Consider the following 20,237-nt stretch of genomic DNA (forward strand, 5'->3'; position numbering starts at 1 on the left):
TGGAGTGCTACGAGTAACATCAGCGAGTTTTTTGCCGCGAGGGGGTTTTTCGAGCAGAGGAACATTGATGCTCCTTGACATTGTTTGCAATATCATTTAGAACAATCGTTGAGAAAAGACACGCTGCTTACGTCATCACATATCAATTATTTATGGTGTAAAGTATTTGAAAGCCCTGGAGCATCCAAGCAGACAACCGCAACTTCAGAGAAGAAAGATAACCAGGAATCGAACCCTTATGAATTCACTTGTCCTTTAACATTCTCGGATGCTGTTGAAAAAGCACAATAAGTGTGTAAGTATAGCTTCCAAAATTTTCATATTGACAAATTAATGCCTATTTGTAAATTGTTTAGATTACATTAACAATCCCCTTAATCATTTGATGAATAAATCTATTTTCATGTCATCCCATATTTTGTATTTCTTCCCTACAGATAGAGCTACTTTTTTTCTCTTCTAAAGTATTTTAGTTCCAAAGTCTTTTCCTAGTTACAGATGTAGACCTACTTAATTCAAGAATAACTTTCAAGAATAACTTGAAAAAGATTCATTTCAGCAATTTAAACTACTTTTCACTGATTTATCGCATAGAAATAATTCTATTGCGAAATAATATCATTTTCAATCTGAAGTCCAACAATCATGAACATTCACTGTATGTGTTAATATGACTACAAATGAAGATAATAATGATGTATTTTGATACACTATTTTCCTAAAATTTTAAGTTTATTGTAAATTTATTTTGCATGTTGCAAGATAAAAGTAACATACCCACGGTCATAATTTTCTTTGATTGATTTTGCCTACAAGTTCCATCTCAAGGTAAAATTACTGTGAAGAAATTCATCTTAAGGGTGTTTTCCTTCTGATGGTTGTCTGTATAAAATTCCTTTTTTAAAGAAAATTTGCGAAAGGCTTTTGATGCTAACGTACTCCTTTGCACTTTATTTTGGTATAAGAGTTACGAGATTTAGTTCATGAGAAGCTGGCTGGTTACTGCTATGATGCTACATACTTTAAGTGTCATGGAAGAACTAGTTTGAGCCACATTCTATATTATTCTAAATGCACATCAATGGTATGATAGAGAATTTGAGCCATTGATGGCTACAATCCTGGGAAGAATTGTCGAGGCAAAACTTTTGCAATTTTCTATTTTACGTTGTCTCTGTAAATTCAAAGACCCCCTCCCCCCCCAAACCAATGTGGGATAGTAGTTAATTCAACTGATCCTCAGAAACTTGCATCCCACATTGAATCAGGGGAGAGAGAATTTGTCTTTTTCAAAGTAAAGAGAAAATGTAAATAAACTCTTTGAAATGTCTCAACTATTTTTTGCCTGTGATTGTAGGTGTGTCTAGATAAAAGCACTTCGAGCATAGCTTTTGTGACTAAATAGAACATCGTTTTGGAAAGCCTTTCAAAAACGAAAGCGCTTCTCTATTTTTTGCTTAATTCTCATCTTTCAATGGCCTGCGCATTTTTAGATTTCTGGTTTAACGTCAGATTTCTAGATTTCCATTGTCGAGGTTATCACTTGCAATTGAAAAACATGCCTTTAAGAAAAATCTGAGTTAAGTCTGGTGGATAAAATTACAAAAAGAGTTTTATTAGTATATGAAAGCGACAATGAATTGGAAGACTACCCTGGAAGCCGCCATTTTGCCAATTTGCATTATGTGTATACGTATGCCAAGTCTTCTTATCTCTGATTTAACCAATGTCCTGAAAGCTTTTAATGCATCCATTCTAACTTGTTTTAACTTGCACAGCCACTACTTTGATAGCTAAGATGAAGTTGCTTTCTATCATAGATACGTTTTAATTCAAGATGAAAATGAATCGTTTTAAACGGCAGCCAAACAGAATGCCTCATTTTCAAGATTACACGCCTATGTGCTTCAAGATGCCTCGAAACAAGCCAACTGCCTTCGTGCCGTACATCTTGCCAGTGAGGCAAATAATTTCACCAGAAATTGAATACCCATGGCAATACTCACAAAGAAGGCATTCTAATAGCCGTGCACCTTTGGCTGCACCAACACCCTTCAGAGCTGTTTGCAGTCATGCGGAAATCGAAGGCTTTAATGGCTACTGGAAACATAACCAAAGCCGATTTGCTGAAAATGGTATTGGGCTCAATGGATATGAAGACCCAGCCAGCCCTGTTTTAACAAGCAGCTCTGATAGTCGAACAAGAATATTTTATCCTACTTCATGTCACAGCAATGTGGATCAGCAATTAAGGGTTGTGTCGAACACAACTGGGCATGGTATGGGATGCCATGACACAGCTACTTTTCAGAGAGATGCTTGGCAGTCGAGATATCAGTGCCCAAACCATGGTTTCCAGGATGTAATGTTCAGAAGAACTGACAGTAGCAGACATTTACATGACGAAAGAGTAGGCCGTAAATGTTCTAGTGTTGCGAGAGTTGCCACAACTTTTTCAAGCACCGCTACAAACGACACCACTGCCACGACTACTACTGTGACAGTCACTACCTCTAGTGGTGCTAATGTCATTGTATCAACAGCCTTCACCACTGTTTCGTCTGCTGTCATTGCCAGTAATGCCATCCCTGAGACTTCTACATCAACAAGAAATGTAGATCTAGCCAAAGCCGTTTCTTCAGATAGCGCGTTTAAAGTTCTTGAGACAGTTGCAAAGCAAAATGGTAGTAGCTCGAAGAAGCCCAATAGAAGACAAAAAGCTGCCAGAAATCGCCCAAAGCTAAGTTATTTGAACAACCAGCCCGATCAGAGACTTGATGATGAGCTTCATTTGCCAGAACCTATAGATTTTACATCTACAATCTTAGGAAGTGAAGATGAAGACATTAAAGATGTGAAAGGGGAAGAAGATAGGCTGTCAAATTTGGAACATTCCAGTCTCGTTAAAAGAAACAACCCTTATGAGGGAACGTTAAAGCAATTAACCCAAAGAATAAAAAAGAAAAAGGAAGAAAGAAGTAAAGAGGAAGTTGCTTGCAAAATTTTTGGACTTCTCTGTTTGCAAGGATCTCGAGAAAGGAGGTAAGAATTTTTTAGATGCGAAATCTGAAACTTTTAGTGTTATGCAATAGGATTGCTGTTTATAAGATAGAACCACTTTATCATTCTTGAAAAAGGAAACAAGTTTCGTTCCAGTTTGTTTAAGATGAGAAATTTATCCTTGGACATCTTATTCTCGAATCCAGAAAATAAGAAGACTATTTTGGTAGGTATGTGAGACCAGTTAAATCTCAAGAAGCTTTTTCATTAAAGTTACATTTATTTTTTGTTTGTTTGGGTTACACTATGGTAGAAAATTGCTTGGTACTTGCGAAGGAAACAATTTTTCAAAGTTATTCTCTTCTTCAACATCCTCGAATAAATCTTACCCCATTTTTCATTTGAAGTGTTGATCAATAATAAAGTCAAACTTTCAATGGCACTCTTAAAGACATTTCCTGAAGACATTCTCTTTACAATAGTTGAGCGTTTTTTTAAAAAAAAATTAAAAATTGGCTAGGGTCTTTTGGCAAATGTTCTTAAAAACTGAGTCTAGATAAAAAGAAAAGTTGGATTTGTTCCAAAAGATGCACACTTCAAGCAAAAATAACGGATTATGTTTGAATACATTGCCTTAAAAAAGGGTATTAATTGCCAGTAAAGTTGCATTTCTATATTATGCTTAATAGTTTTTCCGAAAACTGTTTCTGCGATGGAGTTTTATGAGGGAAAGGTCTACGTAGAGTTGCTATAGATTTTTCTACATACAGCAGTGAAACTAACGTGTTTTTTCTAGGTCAGTTTCATATCCGTAGATTTTCTTGACGCTTCTTTTCATAAAAGGGAGAAGGCTAAAAAAGAGCACATTTTTGGAAGCTTCAATTTTTACTTCATGCTATAAGTTTCTTCTACTTTGGTTAAAATGCTCTGCAAAAACTCTTTAACTTCTGTCTTTACTAGAAGTAGCTTCAAAAACTGTCAACATTTATAGCGTTTATAGCGTAATAACGAAGTATGAATACTTTTTTTGAAGAGAAGGTAATACCAAGGATCAAGGTAGCAGAATTTTAAACTCAGTGACGATAGCTGCCTGTCAAACGATAATAAATAGGTCTATATCTTATTTCTTGAACACTTGCTTTCTAACAAGACACGGGCTCAAAAAAGAAGAATTCCATTTCCTTGCGTTTCTGGAATAGACAGAAAGATTCCTTCAATAGCTGTTCAATCATAACTTTGCATTTAAGTGTGAAAATTGCAAATGTATGTAGGTGTCAAATTCAAACTCAACGTACCTAAGATAGCTCATCTAGCAATGGCAATCTTCATATTTTTAAGAGATTATTCTGTCAAGAAAATCAACAGCTCTGTTGGTATTTTTGCGCTGTGTATTGAAAAATAAAGCCATTAAAGCCGTTTCATTTGCCAATAAACATGTACCGGGTTAATCTATATTCACACTATCTATAGTAATATTGTATCTTACTCTTTCAATATTGCCTTTTTGGCCTTGATAATTAGAAAGTAATTAGATTTATCAAAAGGCAACGTTTGAAATACTCATCTCTGGAACGGAGAGACAACTTTTTAAATTTATTTGTTGCGGACAAATATTTTCGCGAATTTGAAGTGAGGAATACATACAAAAGCCTTAGATCGTGTAAAACTAGTTGGTACAATAAAAGAAAAAAAACAAAAACATGCATTTTTTAACAATGATTTGAAAAATATAGGTTGATAACGAAAAAACCTTAGTATACAAACCCCCAGCCATTCCATCTGTCACAGACAGTCTTTAGTTGAACAAAAGTTGCAGGTCATTCAGTCTAAGGTCTAATTAATGCATCAAGCAAACTAATGACACAGCTTCTGTGTGCATATTCAAATTGAAGAACTTGCATCGTGTCTTCTTTAACACATGCATGATACTGTGCTGATATCAAAATTTATTTTATTATCACAGAAGCATATATGACAGTTGCTGCAACATACAGATACACAAATATAATTGCTTTTTTAAACAGTAGACCAATACCACTCACTGAATAATTTCATACCAATGAAATACCATGTATAGCGTCGCATGTTTAAAACATCAATGTTAAGTGATAAAAATACATTATTTTTTTGCTTAAGAAAAGTTCTTGTCATTATTGCTTAAATCAAACGTTCCAATTGTCCATTTGCTCAAACTTTGCTCAACGTGTAAATTACAACCTACGCTTTCCTGCTATAACTTTTTCAACCATTTGAAAACAAATTAGATTCAAACACCATGATTGGTCCGAGCTTAAATGAGCATTACATTTTTTCCAATAACAAACTATTGAGGGATATTCACATTTTTCCAAAACATGCTTGCGATTACTTTATTATTTTTGCCCACTAACTTTTTATGCGACAGAAAGAGTGCTTTTGGAGTTTTTGGAGTCAAATATTGTTTCTTTTTTCATGTTTGAAAGTACCTTACAATTCAAAAGTAATTCATCGTTTTAAGTGTTGATTTTTATATTACTAAAACTGGTAGTTCCTGATTCAAGAAAACTTTCAAAGATCAAACATGAATCACCCATTCAAAGTAAAGTAAAGACTAGACAAGTAGTAAAGTGAGTAAAGAAAAGACTGTCTTGGTCAGTTTGTAGCTCTTTTCCCCTCATATAAGTAAAGTTGAAAAAATTTATAAGGAAATTGTCCTAAAAATGTTAAAAAATAAAATATAACTAAAAAAGCGTAAAGTTTGAAATTATTGGGACTGGAGACACAAGTTCTCTGTCTAAGGTATGTGAATTCTAAAGACTCTAATCAATATTTGCATTTTTAGGCTCAGCTATTGTAAAGGGGATGTTTATTTTGAGTGCCCTCGAAAGTGCAATTTTGTGTGGATCAGAATTCGTATTGAATGCTTTCTAATAAAGTGTAGTTAAGAAATGTGACCTTTAAGTCAGGATCGACCTTCTTCAAACAGGATCCAAAGCAAATGCCAGAACAGATCAAAAGTTGAAGGTTTAGCATAAAAACATATTCATCCTTTGAAAAGATTTAATCAGGAACACCTCTTGGTGAAACATGCTAAACGTTGCATTTACACATGAGAGCAATGATACATTTTTTTGCATGTTTAAATACTATTCGGGAACTATGCCCTACAATTCCAATTGCTGCCAAGAAGTTTGATATTTTCCATTATATTAAACCTAATGAAAATTAAAACAGTCATAACAAAATTTAATGACATGAGTCTCTACCTAAAGCTGTTACATTTGATAACTTTTTAGAATTATGGCTTTATAGAATAAATAATAATTATAAGATTCTTGATTTTCAATTCTAATTAGATGATTTTTGTTTTTATCTTGATATCGTGGTTTGGTGGATAATGATTATCCAATGTTGAACAAGACCATGTGCTTGAATTTCCTACCAGAAAGCTTCTGTTTCTGCCAAGAAAACTTCAAAGCCCTTTGGCTCAAATGTTGAATTAATTAAATAGAGTAATTCAAAAAAAGAATGTAGACATAAAAGGAAACATTGACAGCAGAGTTGTTTGTTACTATGGATAGATCTCTTGAATTTTGGTCAAACTTTTAGATTGCGTGACAAAGATGTTTGGTTGCCAGTTTAATTTTGATATAGAGAGAACTTTTTCCATCCAAATTCTATCTCTCTTAACTTCGGCTTCAGTTTACGCTACACTGAACCAACTTACAGTCAGATACAGTGCAACCTATTCCCGAAGGAGGAAGGGGTATTATCTTCCATTTGCATTTTTATGGGGTGTGCCATTTTTGGATACCTTTTTTCAAGTAGTAAATATATTTTGGGGCATCAATTTTGGTAAAACTAAAATTAGGCATAAATTTTGGGAGTGATTTTTAGCACGACCTTTGGATTTTGGATATCAATTTATAAAAGAAAGGTGATATGTTACTCTTTACTTAATTGAATTGTTGGAATTTTGTTAGTTTAAATTAATTTTGAAGGTATGCATTTCATATTGCATTTAAATTTTGAATAATTTATAAATTTTAGAGTATGTTTTTATATCTCAAACAGGCACTCCTTGGTGTTTTGAAGCAACCCCCCCCCCCCCGCCACCCCTCCTAGGAACCTATCAAAAGCTTAATTGTGCAAACATTTTCAGTATTAATGACTAAAACATTTCAATTCTAAGAATAGACAAGATTATGTTTGAACTGAATAAATATTCTAGTTTAGCGCAATGTGATTTTTATTTATCACAGCCGAAGTATAATACTGAGAAATCAATCCGTCTGAAAGTTCTCGGTGGTTGGGCAAACAGTCAAACAGTTTAGACTCATGCCTAATACTGAGAAGTCAGCACTTTAGAACAAAACATTATTTTGGTTCATTGATTGATATCAAGCAAAGCAGAGCTTGTTAATGTATAGTATTATAGATAGAGAGGGAAAATCAATCTTATATAAAAAGAATCTGCTTTTGGTTAATTCAAGGATACATTTGCAGAAGCTCTTGCATACATGCAATCATTTCTTCTTTTGTTTAAGAAAGTGATCTCTTTATAACTCTTACTAATAAATACGTAAGAATACAATCAATTAAAGTTAAAATTATCTTTTCATATTAATTCACTGGTAATTTCAGCAAGTTATAGCTGCTTAATTGTTGCAAATTTCATGTCCGGCCTTACTTTCTGGTACCAGCCCTTTGTATTTCATACAAAAAGCCTACAACTGTAAATGATATCATTTCAAAAACAAGATAAGATGAAAGTGTTTTATCAGGTGCATGTATGGTTAAAGACAAAGGCCGATGAATATTCAATTTTATCATATGAAGATGGCAAATTTAATTATCATATGAAGGTATATCATAACGATAAAATACAACAAAAAATTATAGTTAGAAATTACAAACCACAATAATGGCTCGCGCTTAAAGAGAAAAGTGACTTTGCCTAGGATCTAGCTTGTCAATTATTAATGTATGGTTTATGGATACATTTGCGAATTATTCGCCATTACACGTTGGTGACTTCTAGGCCCATTGTTTCTTGGTCATTCTTCTCGACCACATCTTTTTGTCATCAGTTGACGTCTAGGCAGAGGCAGCCCTTAACATATTACTACATATAATGCTAAATTTTTAAGTACAGGAAAAATAAAATATATAAATAAACTATACGATTATCTTTAAATGTTGAAGAAACTAGTTCAAAAATAAATTAGCCATAAATTTTACATCTCTGATGTATGTTATGTTGGTATAGCAAATTCTAAAAACTGTTTGGGATTTTGTGTGAACAAGATACCCATGTCCTGTTCCACACATATTGATCAATAAAAGTGCTGTTACATTAAAATGCTCTGAAACATTGGATAAGGCCTTACATTATAGCCCAATGATTAGAGTGGAAGTTTCCTTTAGAGTTTTCATCTAATTTCATCTCTTTTTTCTATTCAAATTTTAAGTTGATTGTGTAAATAATTAATAATGAGTACATTGAGTTGATTGGGGTACTTAGTTGAGCCTTCGAGTCAAATAATTAATATTAAATACATTGAGTAGATTGGGGTACTTAGTTGAGCCTTCGAGTCAAATAATTAATATTAAATACATTGAGTAGATTGGGGTACTTAGTTGAGCCTTCGAGTCAAATAATTAATATTAAATACATTGAGTAGATTGGGGTACTTAGTTGAGCCTTCGAGTCAAATAAATACTATTAAATACATTGAGTTGATTGGGGTACTTTGAGTCAAATTTCCTTGTTTAATCTATATTGGTAAGTCGGTTGAGATGTAGAAATTTTGCTACAGTAATATTATGAATAATACATAAAACTATAGAATACAACTGAAGAAAGTAAATACAGTATCACAAATACAGTAAATACAGGCAATGTAGTTAAAGTTAGTACAGTATCACGAAGTTAATGATTAACAGTTTATAGGTAAGAATATGAAGATTGCATTACAGAGTACTTGGATACTAATTTTGCTAGAGCCATGGATTATAATATTTGGCAAGAAGGCATTTAGATTTTCTGGGAGCTACTTTCGGTTGGGACTATTCCATATCCATTCCAGTTTTGTTTTCTCAATTTGGAAAAATTACTAAACCCTGAAAATTTTCTATTTACAATATATCAATATTTTCAGCAGATGAAGGATGAATTTTTTCTGAAATTTGCCAACAAGATTGGAAGTCATTTGTCTCTAATAAAATTGCAGACCATATTAAATAAGAGAACGTCAAAGTAAAATACGAAAGCTGTTTTCAAAATCAAGCTGATCGTTGATGCATTTTTAGAGACTTGTTTTCAGAAAAAGGTAGCTAGAGTCTCTTATAGCTGCTATTGATACTGATAGGTATAAGATTGTCATCGCTCGTTGAGATCAAAATATAATTCATGCATGTGAATAATACACGAATTGAAAAAAGGTACAGAGATAAAAACGTGTTTTGTAGACATTTAATCATTATTTAGCCTTTTGCTGTTATTAAACTTTGAAAGCCGACATTCTCCTTGGAATTTTTAGATGAATCTCATTCGTTTTTCGTTCGTTACAAATTTTGATCAATACAAAATTTCACTTTCTCGGGCACTCAAAGCAGATTTTTTTTTTACTATAGCTGAGCTTTCATATCAGTAACATTGGCTACGTTCCTGAGGCTATACACACCTAAGTCAGAGATCTTGTGTCTCCAGCCTTGATAATTGCAAAATTATTTGTTTTTTTGTGTGACAGTGTTTTGAGAACAATTATCAGTCTTCTATCTGAGGGGAGAAGTGCCACAAACTGATCAAGACAGTCTTTTCTTTACTCACGCCTTGAATGGAAGATTCATCTTGAATCAGGAACTACCAGTTTTAGTAATACAAAAATCAATACTTAAAACGATGAACCATCTTTGAATAATAAGGGACTTTCAAACATGAAAAAAGATACAAAGTTTGGCTCCAAGAGCACTCTTTTTATGTTTTTTAAAATGTAAGGCAAACAGAATTAGAAATCATGAGCCAATTTTGGAAGAATGTTACTTTATTCTGTAAAAATCTTCAAAATATTTATTATTGAATAAACTGAAGTACTTTTTTCCGGACCAATACATCACCCAATGAATAAAGCAGCAAAAGCTTGATGCAAAATCCTTTGATATAAGCTTTTTATTAGATCCTTTTCTGATGGTAAAGCAGTAAATTTTTATTTCTTGCAATCTTTTTTATATCTCGAGTTCGTTTATGAAAATTGCTGTTAAATGGCCTGTAATAGAGTGATCACTGCCGTACATGCAGAGCTGTAGATGCTTTTAGTGTATACAGCTTGATGATTCTGAGCTGCTACTCTGAGTTTCACGCTTAATGTCTTCATCAGGCAACTGTCCTGTTCCAGAAATACTTATGTTAAAGCAACTTATTTCCAAATATCTTTCATCGTGTCATTCTTACTGCATTATTCAACTTGTTTATTGGTTATCATTACATTAGCGTGCATTGTCTGGTACTGTACATTGATTTATCTGTGAATAGGAAGCTTTGCTTTGAGTTAACAAGGTAACTAATAGTTAGACAAGTATTCTTTCAAACCCTTCTGCGAAGCAGATGGTATTAAAAATTTTAGAAAGAAATGCTGAAAGTATTAAGGGACAAAAATAAAACAAAACAAGTTGTTGCTCCATTAGAGAGGGTAAGAAGTATAAAGATTTATTTAAGATTTATTATTGTTGATAAAGTAGAAGCAATCTAAATATTATCAATTCTCAGAAAAATGAGGGGTAGTATTATAATGGGTTGGTTTGAGTTTCGCTAAGAGTGCTTGTAGATAGATTCATATATGTGTGAAAATATTGATAAATTAAAAAAATTTGAATAATTTGAATAAAAAAAGCCAAGCTTCCAGCTGATAATCATAGGGTGCCAATCCACCTACATTGTGAATCATTGCCATCAATTTATCATTTTGAGAGTATCTCTGCTAATCTGCCTACGGTTTTTATGTAATTCTTTAATATATTAGCCTAATGCTTTTAATCACAATGATCTTGCCTTTGAACTTATGGTACTACGGTTGGAATGGCTTTGTTTTTTTCCTTTTTTCAGGAAAATGTTGTCATTAATTTTACTTCTATAGCAAGGGACCATTCCTTTCTAAAGGAATCATCCTTTACCGAATGACGCTCTAACACAATGCAAGTACTGAGATTTCTTTACATGCACCTTTTTTGCAGATATGAAATAAGTGTTGAAGAATTACGAAGACGCGTAAGTGCTCCCGAGCACCTAAACAAAGTAGACATGATATCGTACTTGCGATTGGCAAAGAATTCTGCAAGACAGCTGCTGGAGAAACATGACATCATCAGCTCTCTTCACCACCGCCTCTCAAAGCACACTGTTCTTTCCAAAGTATCAGAACGAGAGTGTGAGGAATTGGCAAATGGAGTCCACGACATTAACATGTCCTTCTTTCCATTTGAAGTGACTGCAAAAACGTCAGTATCCAATGCAAAAAAATCAGGAACAGACAGCACAAAGCGGAAACAGAATCTCATTAAAAGACTTAAAGACCTAGAAGTAACGAGGTAAGAGGCATTGTGTACTTTATAAATATCCTTACTTTACTGTTACGTGTGAAATCATAAAGTTACCTCTTGATGCATTCATAGTAGTGCATTTTCTGTTATGCCAAGCATTTTATTTAATAGTATCTTATTGATTATCTTTTATCCTTCTTGCTCATTTGTTTCTTTCTGATCTTATATTTTTCAAGTATCTCCTTTTTAATTTGACATTCTCTTTGTCTTTCACTCTTAATACGTCAACCAAAGCCTCACGAGTTTAATTAGAATAAATCAAGACTATAGTCCAGGACAGGCACCGTGGAGCGTTGAGAAAAGTGGAGCGTCTAAAAAGAAAAAAGGTGGGGGGGGGGGGTGAAAACCGTATAAAAAAACAGTATGGTAGTTTAGTATTTAATTTTTGGTATTTCATGCAAAAAGTGGGGGTAATTTTTGGCTAAAGTCCCCCAGCCCCTCTGCTCTGCGGTGCCTGCAGGAACCTCTCATATGAATGGCTTTTATGCCCTGCTCAACTAGTTGCTACAAAACTTTTAATAATCGTCGCAAAAGACGAAAACCTATTCGCCTCAAGATCGATTCTGGTGGATTATGAAAGTAACCATTTGCTTCTGCAGAACAACGAATCCAGATGCCTTCCGGTTATGTTTTGTGATATTAACTGTAAAATAAAGTTTATAAACTTCAGCTAAAAGAAAATATGAAATGACGAGAAGTGACGAGAAAATGAATAATTAAAGTTAAGCAGATATGAATCTGGATGCCAGAGCCGTTTAAATGTTTATTTTAAAATTAGAAAAGCCAGCTGTCTTTGTTTCCCCCCTTTGTCGTAGGAGACACTGGCAGTCGGGGTAAGGGGATATAAGTTCTGTTTTGTGCTTTTGTTAGTCTGGTATAGGAATTATTTGCCAATTTGATATACTGAGAAAGAGGAAGAGGGAAAACTATTTGCTGAAAATCTAACAAATTTTCAGCAGTTTTGGGAAAGTTGAGCGATTAACTGCCCCCTCCATTACATATGAAAGTGAAAATGTATTCTCGTGGTAAGATATCTTAACCTTGGAATCAAAAATGAAAAGAGAGCTACACAAAAAAGATAATTGAAAAATCTCAGTGCAATTTACTGCGCTTACCCCACCTATAATGAACGCTCAGATTCTGTCACTGCTGTCCCATGGATATTACTGAAAAACAAGCACAGGTGCATTTTAAGATATCGCAAAGTAATTCAATCTTGCTTCTTTAAAAAGTAATGCTATATCATTCTATTTCACCAAGTTTCATTTAAACTTTCTAAGATACCTTGAAATATCAAAAACAGTAGCAGCAACACAATCTACAGTCTCCAGTATTTAGTGAGGCCCGTGTGATTCGATGCAAATTGATTATTAGTCAATACAAGTACTGTCTTATCAAAACCTGGAGGATTCAATTTTTCTACAAAACTTGGATGAAAAATTGAAGTCCTGAAAAAGTGTCTGGAAAAAGCTAAGAAAATTGATGAAATAATAGCGAAGATTATTTGTATTTGTATTTGTATTTGTTGCTACCTAGCATCCGAAGGTAGTTTTCAGGACACTGAGAAGCTATGCTTATCGAGCAGTGTCCTGGTTCTTCCTCTCGATATGACCACACCTCGTGATTCCTACGCCTGGAATTACAGAGAGCTGGCGACTCTCCCCATTCTGGGTGAAAGTTTGGTCATACCAAAGACTCAAACCACGGACCCTTGGGTAAAAATGGTATGAATTCAGTCTCAAATGGTGCCAGAAATGGATATCATGACAAGGCCGGCAAAAGCGGAGGGGGGGGGGAGGGAGCCATGGCCCCCCACTTTTCTGCAGAGCTAAAGAAAAATTTTAGGCAAAATTGGAAATAAATGTAGTAGATCATTCTGTAAGTAACTGTGCTTAGTAATCCCTTACATATGCCTTTAGATTTAGCTTGATTGCTATGACTTTACCATAGAAGACATATATAAATTTGAATATGGGAATTAGATCGAAGAAATCGGTCATTTTATAAGTTGTACAGCGAGTAACAGCTTGGCTTAGGAAATAGATCGAGAAACCTGATCCAGAATAACTTGGTGCCAGCACAAATTGACGGAGTTTCGTTCTTTCTATTTCCTAAACGTGGCTCACAAGGTCTATTTGTTAACAACAAATTTCTAGGAACATTGCAAAAAGAGAGAAATTGCTAGCGGTGTGGAAGGGAAAGAAACTGACGAAAAGAAAATTTTTGAGGACATGAGAAAGAAAGAATGGGCAGATTTGTTCTATAAAAGTAACATCAAGAAAACTTCAAACTTTCATTGTATCGATAATCCATTCCTACTAAGAAAGAAAATTTAGACACAATTATGAATTCTATAAAAACTATTTTTTATTTTTGTTAAAAGCACTTTTTTTCCGAAATATTTAAGATCAGATTTTACCAAACAAAATCCCAAGTATACAAATTGCTTAATTTGCTTTTATTTTAGTTGATAGTTCTTCTGTTTTTGTTGAAAATGCCTTGGATTTTCTTTTAGTCAATATCCATTTTAGATACAGTCTCTGGCCATTCCCTAAAATACAATAATCATAAAATTTTTACTTGCCCCCAACCATGGTGGCGGCCTAACATAAGCCCTTTCAAGACTTTCATATTTGGCCCCTCCACTTTCAAATACGTTTCGCCGGTCCTGCATGGATGGACTTATGAAAATTAATATCGAGGAAGTAACATTAATAAGCATTGCACTTCGTCTTCGCGGCAAGAAATATGACGCAGGGGAACTTTCTTCCATGCTCAAAGTTTATTTTTTGTCTGTTTGCCTTTTGAAACACCAATACTTCTCGAAGTTCCCTTTGTGATGTGATTCTATGACTTTAAAACTGCCCTTCCGTTAATGAAAGTGAGTCATGGCTGATTCCAGTTGGTGAAATGAGTATTCCTTGTAGATTGAAAGACGTTTTATTGCCTTTCTCTTCTCTTCCCGCACATCTTATTGATCACCTCAAAGTCTGACTATAATACCTTCCGCCAAAGATCCTGACTGACCTCTTGCAAGAGTTTTCATTGCAGGAAAAAGTTTAGTAATGTCATCTATAGCTTATACTGTAATATGATGTGATATATATGGGTTCTTTCATTTGATACCGTCATATTCGGGATGCAATATGTGTGAAAAATTACGGACTCAAAAGTGATCCTCGTACAACAGTCATAGATATCTCAAAATATCCAAAATCTAATAACAGAACAGTAACTCAGCTAATCCTCACTTGTCTAAAATTAATCAATATAAAATGATGTAAAATATAAGATTTTACATTTTTTAATTGAATAAATTTATAAGAAAATAATTCATGTTTGTAAAATATACGTATTCTACATTGTTGTTAGTTGTCTAAAAGATCAAACATTGCTGGGAGCAAAAGAGAGCAGCAATACATGATGCTGTTTTGTAGCGATAATATCAAGTTTGTTTTGTATAGAAAAGAATTCTAACTTACTTTGAAATTGGATTTTGGACTTTGTACTGAATAAATTATAAAAATTATGTTTTGTAATTAGGATCACAAAATTCAATGATTTTCTCATAACATATTTGAAAAATCGTGCTATAAAGAGTAGTTTTTGTAAGAGACAAGATTCTGCTAACTTTTGGAAAAAATTGCAAGGACATTCATGTACAAGGCTGCTCTAGTAGCTCTTGGCTTAGTATGCCCGATGTGGGATTGGGGTTACGGTAACAGCCGCATAGTAATACACATTGCCGGTTGACAAAATATTTGCATAGATCAATACACAGATGTTTTTTGCCATATACCATTGTTTGAAATTCATTAATAACTTAAATTAATTCCATCACTTGTGACGTCAACAATATCCTGATAAAAAACAACTACCAGCAGTATAATCAATTCTAATAAAGTGATCGTCTCAAAGCAAATAAAAAATTCTTTTAAATGTTTGCACAGAGATTTCATGGCCATCCATAATAGTTACTTTGTCTATCTCCTGAACTTATTTTTAGAATAGAATTGCGGGCATTGTCGAGATGTATACGGGGATGGGCTACTTTTTAAACTAGGGCTGTTCAGAAACTTAGTTATCAGATGACGTTTTTGCGTAGACAGATATCAATTAATCCTTGAATTAGATAGCTTAAACGTGAGTACATCAAGCCTAGTCGTGCAAACCCCTTGCAAATGTGTAAGGTCTTAGCGATGAGACTTTGTTTCATATGTTCACTTTTACAATTGTTTCTAAATATTCTAGAAAACATATGTGATATTGAACGTTCATAGAGTTTCAAGATTATGAATTTGGTGGTGTTTTGTTGAAAATGAAAAACTATTTAGATAAGTTAACATCATAACATTAGAGCAAGCCATGTTTTTTAGAATCTAAAAATGCTCTTTATGTTACAGAGATTCAGAAGTTTTTGCCAGATAAAGGCTTTAAGTTTTGTAAGCAAAAGTGATTCTTTGTATAATGTTCTTGCAAAGAAAAATAGAAAATTAACATGTAGCTGTACTGCTGTTGATGATATTTTGATGAAATGAAAGACGATGAACAGTTTGATAACATTTTGATGAATTTCAACATCTTTTCCATCAACTTGTTGACAACAAGGGGGACGTCCTTATACCCCAAATGTTTACGGTTGTAAAAAATCAAAATTTTACTACATCACAAAATTCTTTTGGCCTAATTTCGTTTTGTGGTATCTGGTTATTGTTCTTGATGGATTTTTAAAGATCTTACTACCTTATCTTTTCTGAACCAATGTATGGACAAGCTGAGACAGTTGGCATGTCATATTTGATAGTATGTCATGTTCTCTATGTATTGAACGTCAGCTTGATAACTTATAGTTGACCTCAAAATTGGCTTCTTCTATTCATATGAGCTACTGATAGCTTTTTAAACTTGAAGTAGTCTTATTATCTTGTAATAATGTCATGAGCCTCAGGGCTCAGTTTTTAAGACCACACTCCCAATGAAACTGTCAGGTGAAAAAAGACACCGGTAAAAATGTATAGGCCCTAAAGTTTGGAGTGATTTGTACTCTAGGGATAATCTATAAGCATAAATATATAATAAACAAAGGCGAGGACAGTACCCCTTTCCCCCTATCTTGACCAGGGTTGTGATAACAGAGTGGCAGTACCATATTGTATTCAATGCTTACAAATAAAAAGGAACTATTTAGGGATGTTAAAGAAAAAGCGTTGTGTTGCAGTTGACCATACAAGCTCATCAACGGTAGTAGTTAAAGCCCTTTTTGTCATCGCTGAAGCCAATTCAAATTTTCATGTAACTAGCCATGATATTATCAAAGTGATTCATCGAGATAGCAGATATCAGTTTTGATATCTTCAAATAAAAAATTCATATAACCTTCAAATTCACAGTGTGTGTCTGTGTGTATTGCTAATGGGCTCCGTTATGGCTGGGAAAAGAGGTCAGTGCCCAAATTTAATATCATTAAAAAGAAATACAAAAGAAGACAAACAAAATAGGATAAAAACAGCTTAGCCTTCGAAAAACTTGATAAGTACCCCATAATACCCTATCGAAATTATCGATGATATAAATTTGATAATAAATCTACAAGAAATGGAAATTCTATGGTTATAAAATCTCCCTTAGGCAAGATTTCCTTCATATTTTACGTAATCTCTTAAATCGCTGGAATTTTTTATTGGTAAACCTGATATTGTTTTATAATGAGAAAAATCAAAAGGAGCACCGTTTTACGTCATTTTGAATAAAGAGAACATGGTTCAAAGCCCAAATCCAGGTGCCTGGCTAGGATTTGGTCACAAGTATGGGCTGTAGTCTTCTCGACATTTGGCCTAATTACTTTAAGCGTTTATGAATGCACAATGCAGTTAATGCAAAGTGCACCTGCAGATTGAATAGTTTGCTTGCAACATTTCTTGAATAAGCCCTAAAGCAATGATACCTATTGCCAAGTGCTAAGTTATGCCAACTATGATGGGGACGTTCAAGTTACTAGAAACTAGCTAGCTCCCTTTATGTCAAGCAACCTAGCATAGAAAATCAGACGTTTCTGCTATTGTTAAAGCTATAAATCAATGACCCCGTCCGTTCCTAAAAAGATGTCCCTATGACTTTGCTGTGGACACTTTCAAACATCGTCCTACGGTGCAAATTACCGCTCTATAGTAAAAATCAAGAGATCTTGCTTGGGCGGGAAGTTATAAGGTTTCTGATTTTCAAAAATGCTACAGTTATTACAATAAGTGATTTATTAGGTTAGTCGATTATTCTCTAAAGAATAGAAAGATATACAACAAATCGTATTATGAACAATTTTCAACTACAATTAATATTTTTGTCCCAGAAAGTGCTGCATCCCGCGCGGACACAGCACCGCAAGACTCTGAATCATGATTATGTGATGCAATACTTGCCTTTGCCATGACTTCATGCAATCAGTCCACCTTCTCTTTGGCTTTCTTTATCTCCTTCTATCCTTATCTTCGCAATCCTCGCTATTGGCTTTCAAAATAGCACTTCTTTTTACGTACTATATGATATCGTTTCCCTTCTACGTCTCTTTTTGCTATGTTAATTATCTTTTACTAGTTATCACATAAAAAAATGCCTCAATTTCATCTAGTATTTACTTTCCAAAATTTTCACGTGTATAACAAGTTTATTAATCAGACATTTACACTACAAATTTCAAAGAAATTTCGTTATACGGAAATTTGCACCTTGAAATTCAGTGACTCAGTTTAATTTTCTCAGTTTCATTGACAAATAAAAGTTTATTTGTCAGAAACTCACGCTCCGAATTTCTTAGAAATTTCTTCTCACTGAGATCTACAGGCCCGATTTCGTGTTTAAATCTTTTAGGTAATATTATCATAAACTTTTAATTTGTTTTTAATATCCAATAGCTACAATTTCTACTTGTTTGCTTGATTTACCTTTTATCTTGAATTTCACCGACAAGTTATCGATTTTAAGATTAAGATTAAGATTTTCGATTCCTTTTGCACTCATGTAGTTGTCATAGGCACGTCGTTGTAAAAAAAGATGACACAGTGATAACATCCATGTGATCACCATTACTGATTTCAACACTCTCATTTCTGCTACCACTATCTTCCTTTCCTGGCTCTCTTTTAGTGACAGTGTGGAACAAGTTTGCCATATACAAACATTTGATCCAAAAAAAGTCGGTTGCCTTATTTTGAACGCCCCCTTCCCCCAAACAAAATTGTCTAGACAAACCACTAGTTGCTACCACAGTCTCCATACGAGGTTCTAGCCATCATTCTGAGTAATCTTTCATTTACAAAAATATGATTAACAGCTCTTTTGTTAGCAGTTGTTTTCCATATTACTTGTATCTGTCTCAAAATTTGTTATTTTGACATTATCGCGTACATAGAATCTTGTGTTATTTTGAATACAAAAATCAATGCCGATATCAAATTAACGCGTTTGTCTTATCTTTTAACTCCAATGTTATAGCTTATTCAGCTAACAATATTACGAAACCTATCTTTTATTCTATCCAAGACTTCGATATATGCATTCTAAATTCAGATAATAATTGAAGATGTTATTAGTTCTCATTTTTAAATGGCAAAATTATAATTGAACTGAATTGTAACCCTGGGAAAAGAATGAAGGTTAAAATGAATCTAATGAAAATGAAATTATTTCTCCAGTTTTTCTAACAAGGTCACATCTTTCAAAAGAATGATCCCATTTGAGAGGCTTGTGGCATTGAAGCTTCTTTTTGAAGCTTGAATGTATTTTTATTCGAGTTCTTGATTTGCTGGAAATATTTACCCCTAGGCTCGCATTTAATCAAAAATATTATGTTTTAGTTTCTCTTTAGATGTATTTCAAGTTTGATTAGAAATTATTTTCATCTTACTTCTTGTTACATATAAAGATATCATTTTTCAGATCAATACTTATGCAGCTACTTTCGGTGATACACTCATTGGATGAGAACAAACAGATGAAGGACTTCGAATCGATGACGCACACCTTTGGCATACGGAATCTGTCCAATCATGTCCTGTTTTTCAATAAGTACTTTGAAGAGGAAACGAAAACAGCACTTAACTCTATAAAAGAAGACTAGCCTTTCGTTTAATTTCGATATGGACTCAGACTTATAGTCTTATGGCTTGGCAACACGAAGTCTCTTTTGTAGAAAGTAAACCAAATATCAACATAAAGAAAGTTGATAAGATGTTAATAGAACACTCTTTAAATTAATTGTTTAGAAAGATTTGTGGCGTAGATGAAGGGCTTGAAATATTTGTAACTTTTGCCAGCTAAACAGATATGCAGAAGTCATGGCCATTGCTTGTTTAGGCTAACACACCAAGTCGACTTACGGCTTCGTTTAGGAAATGGCTCCAAACTTAATTGTACGAACTTTTAAGCATAGATTAGGGTATTAGTTATTCAGTTATTTGCCAGAATACAGTATTTGATACTGTTTGTACTGGTATGGTAGATTTTTTGATGATATGAAGTTTGAAAACCTATAGGGGAATAGATCACAAAAGTTGTTCTGGGTGAAACTTTTCACCCTCAATTGTTTATAACGGTCAAATCCGTTGTGAAATTTATAATTTCATGTATGTTAGTGTGTATATATATATTCAACATATCACGAGCAC

General features: G+C 33.7%; 1 protein-coding gene across 1 annotated transcript; it reads left to right on the forward strand.

Annotated features, from left to right (window-relative positions):
- The first annotated feature begins 1,837 nt into the window (after positions 1-1,837).
- LOC135695061 (uncharacterized) lies at positions 1,838-20,149 on the forward strand. Its single transcript, XM_065214006.1, has 3 exons — positions 1,838-3,042; positions 11,212-11,565; positions 19,510-20,149. The coding sequence occupies exons 1-3, from the start codon at positions 1,838-1,840 to the stop codon at positions 19,688-19,690; spliced, it is 1,740 nt and encodes a 579-aa protein (XP_065070078.1). The 3' UTR covers positions 19,691-20,149.
- The last annotated feature ends 88 nt before the right edge of the window (positions 20,150-20,237 follow it).

This window comes from Rhopilema esculentum, chromosome 8 (assembly GCF_057945365.1).
Source record: "Rhopilema esculentum isolate cy_ngs chromosome 8, ASM5794536v1, whole genome shotgun sequence".
NCBI classification, from domain to species: Eukaryota; Metazoa; Cnidaria; class Scyphozoa; order Rhizostomeae; family Rhizostomatidae; genus Rhopilema; species Rhopilema esculentum.

What these genes read in the sequence shown, in the direction of transcription:
- LOC135695061 (XM_065214006.1), top strand. Translation starts at nt 1,838, where the DNA reads ATGAAAATGAATCGTTTTAAACGGCAGCCAAACAGAATGCCTCATTTT. An exon ending in CAAGGATCTCGAGAAAGGAG is followed by an intron (nt 3,043 to 11,211) that starts GTAAGAATTTTT and finishes CCTTTTTTGCAG; the next exon opens with ATATGAAATAAGTGTTGAAG. An exon ending in AAAGACCTAGAAGTAACGAG is followed by an intron (nt 11,566 to 19,509) that starts GTAAGAGGCATT and finishes ATCATTTTTCAG; the next exon opens with ATCAATACTTATGCAGCTAC.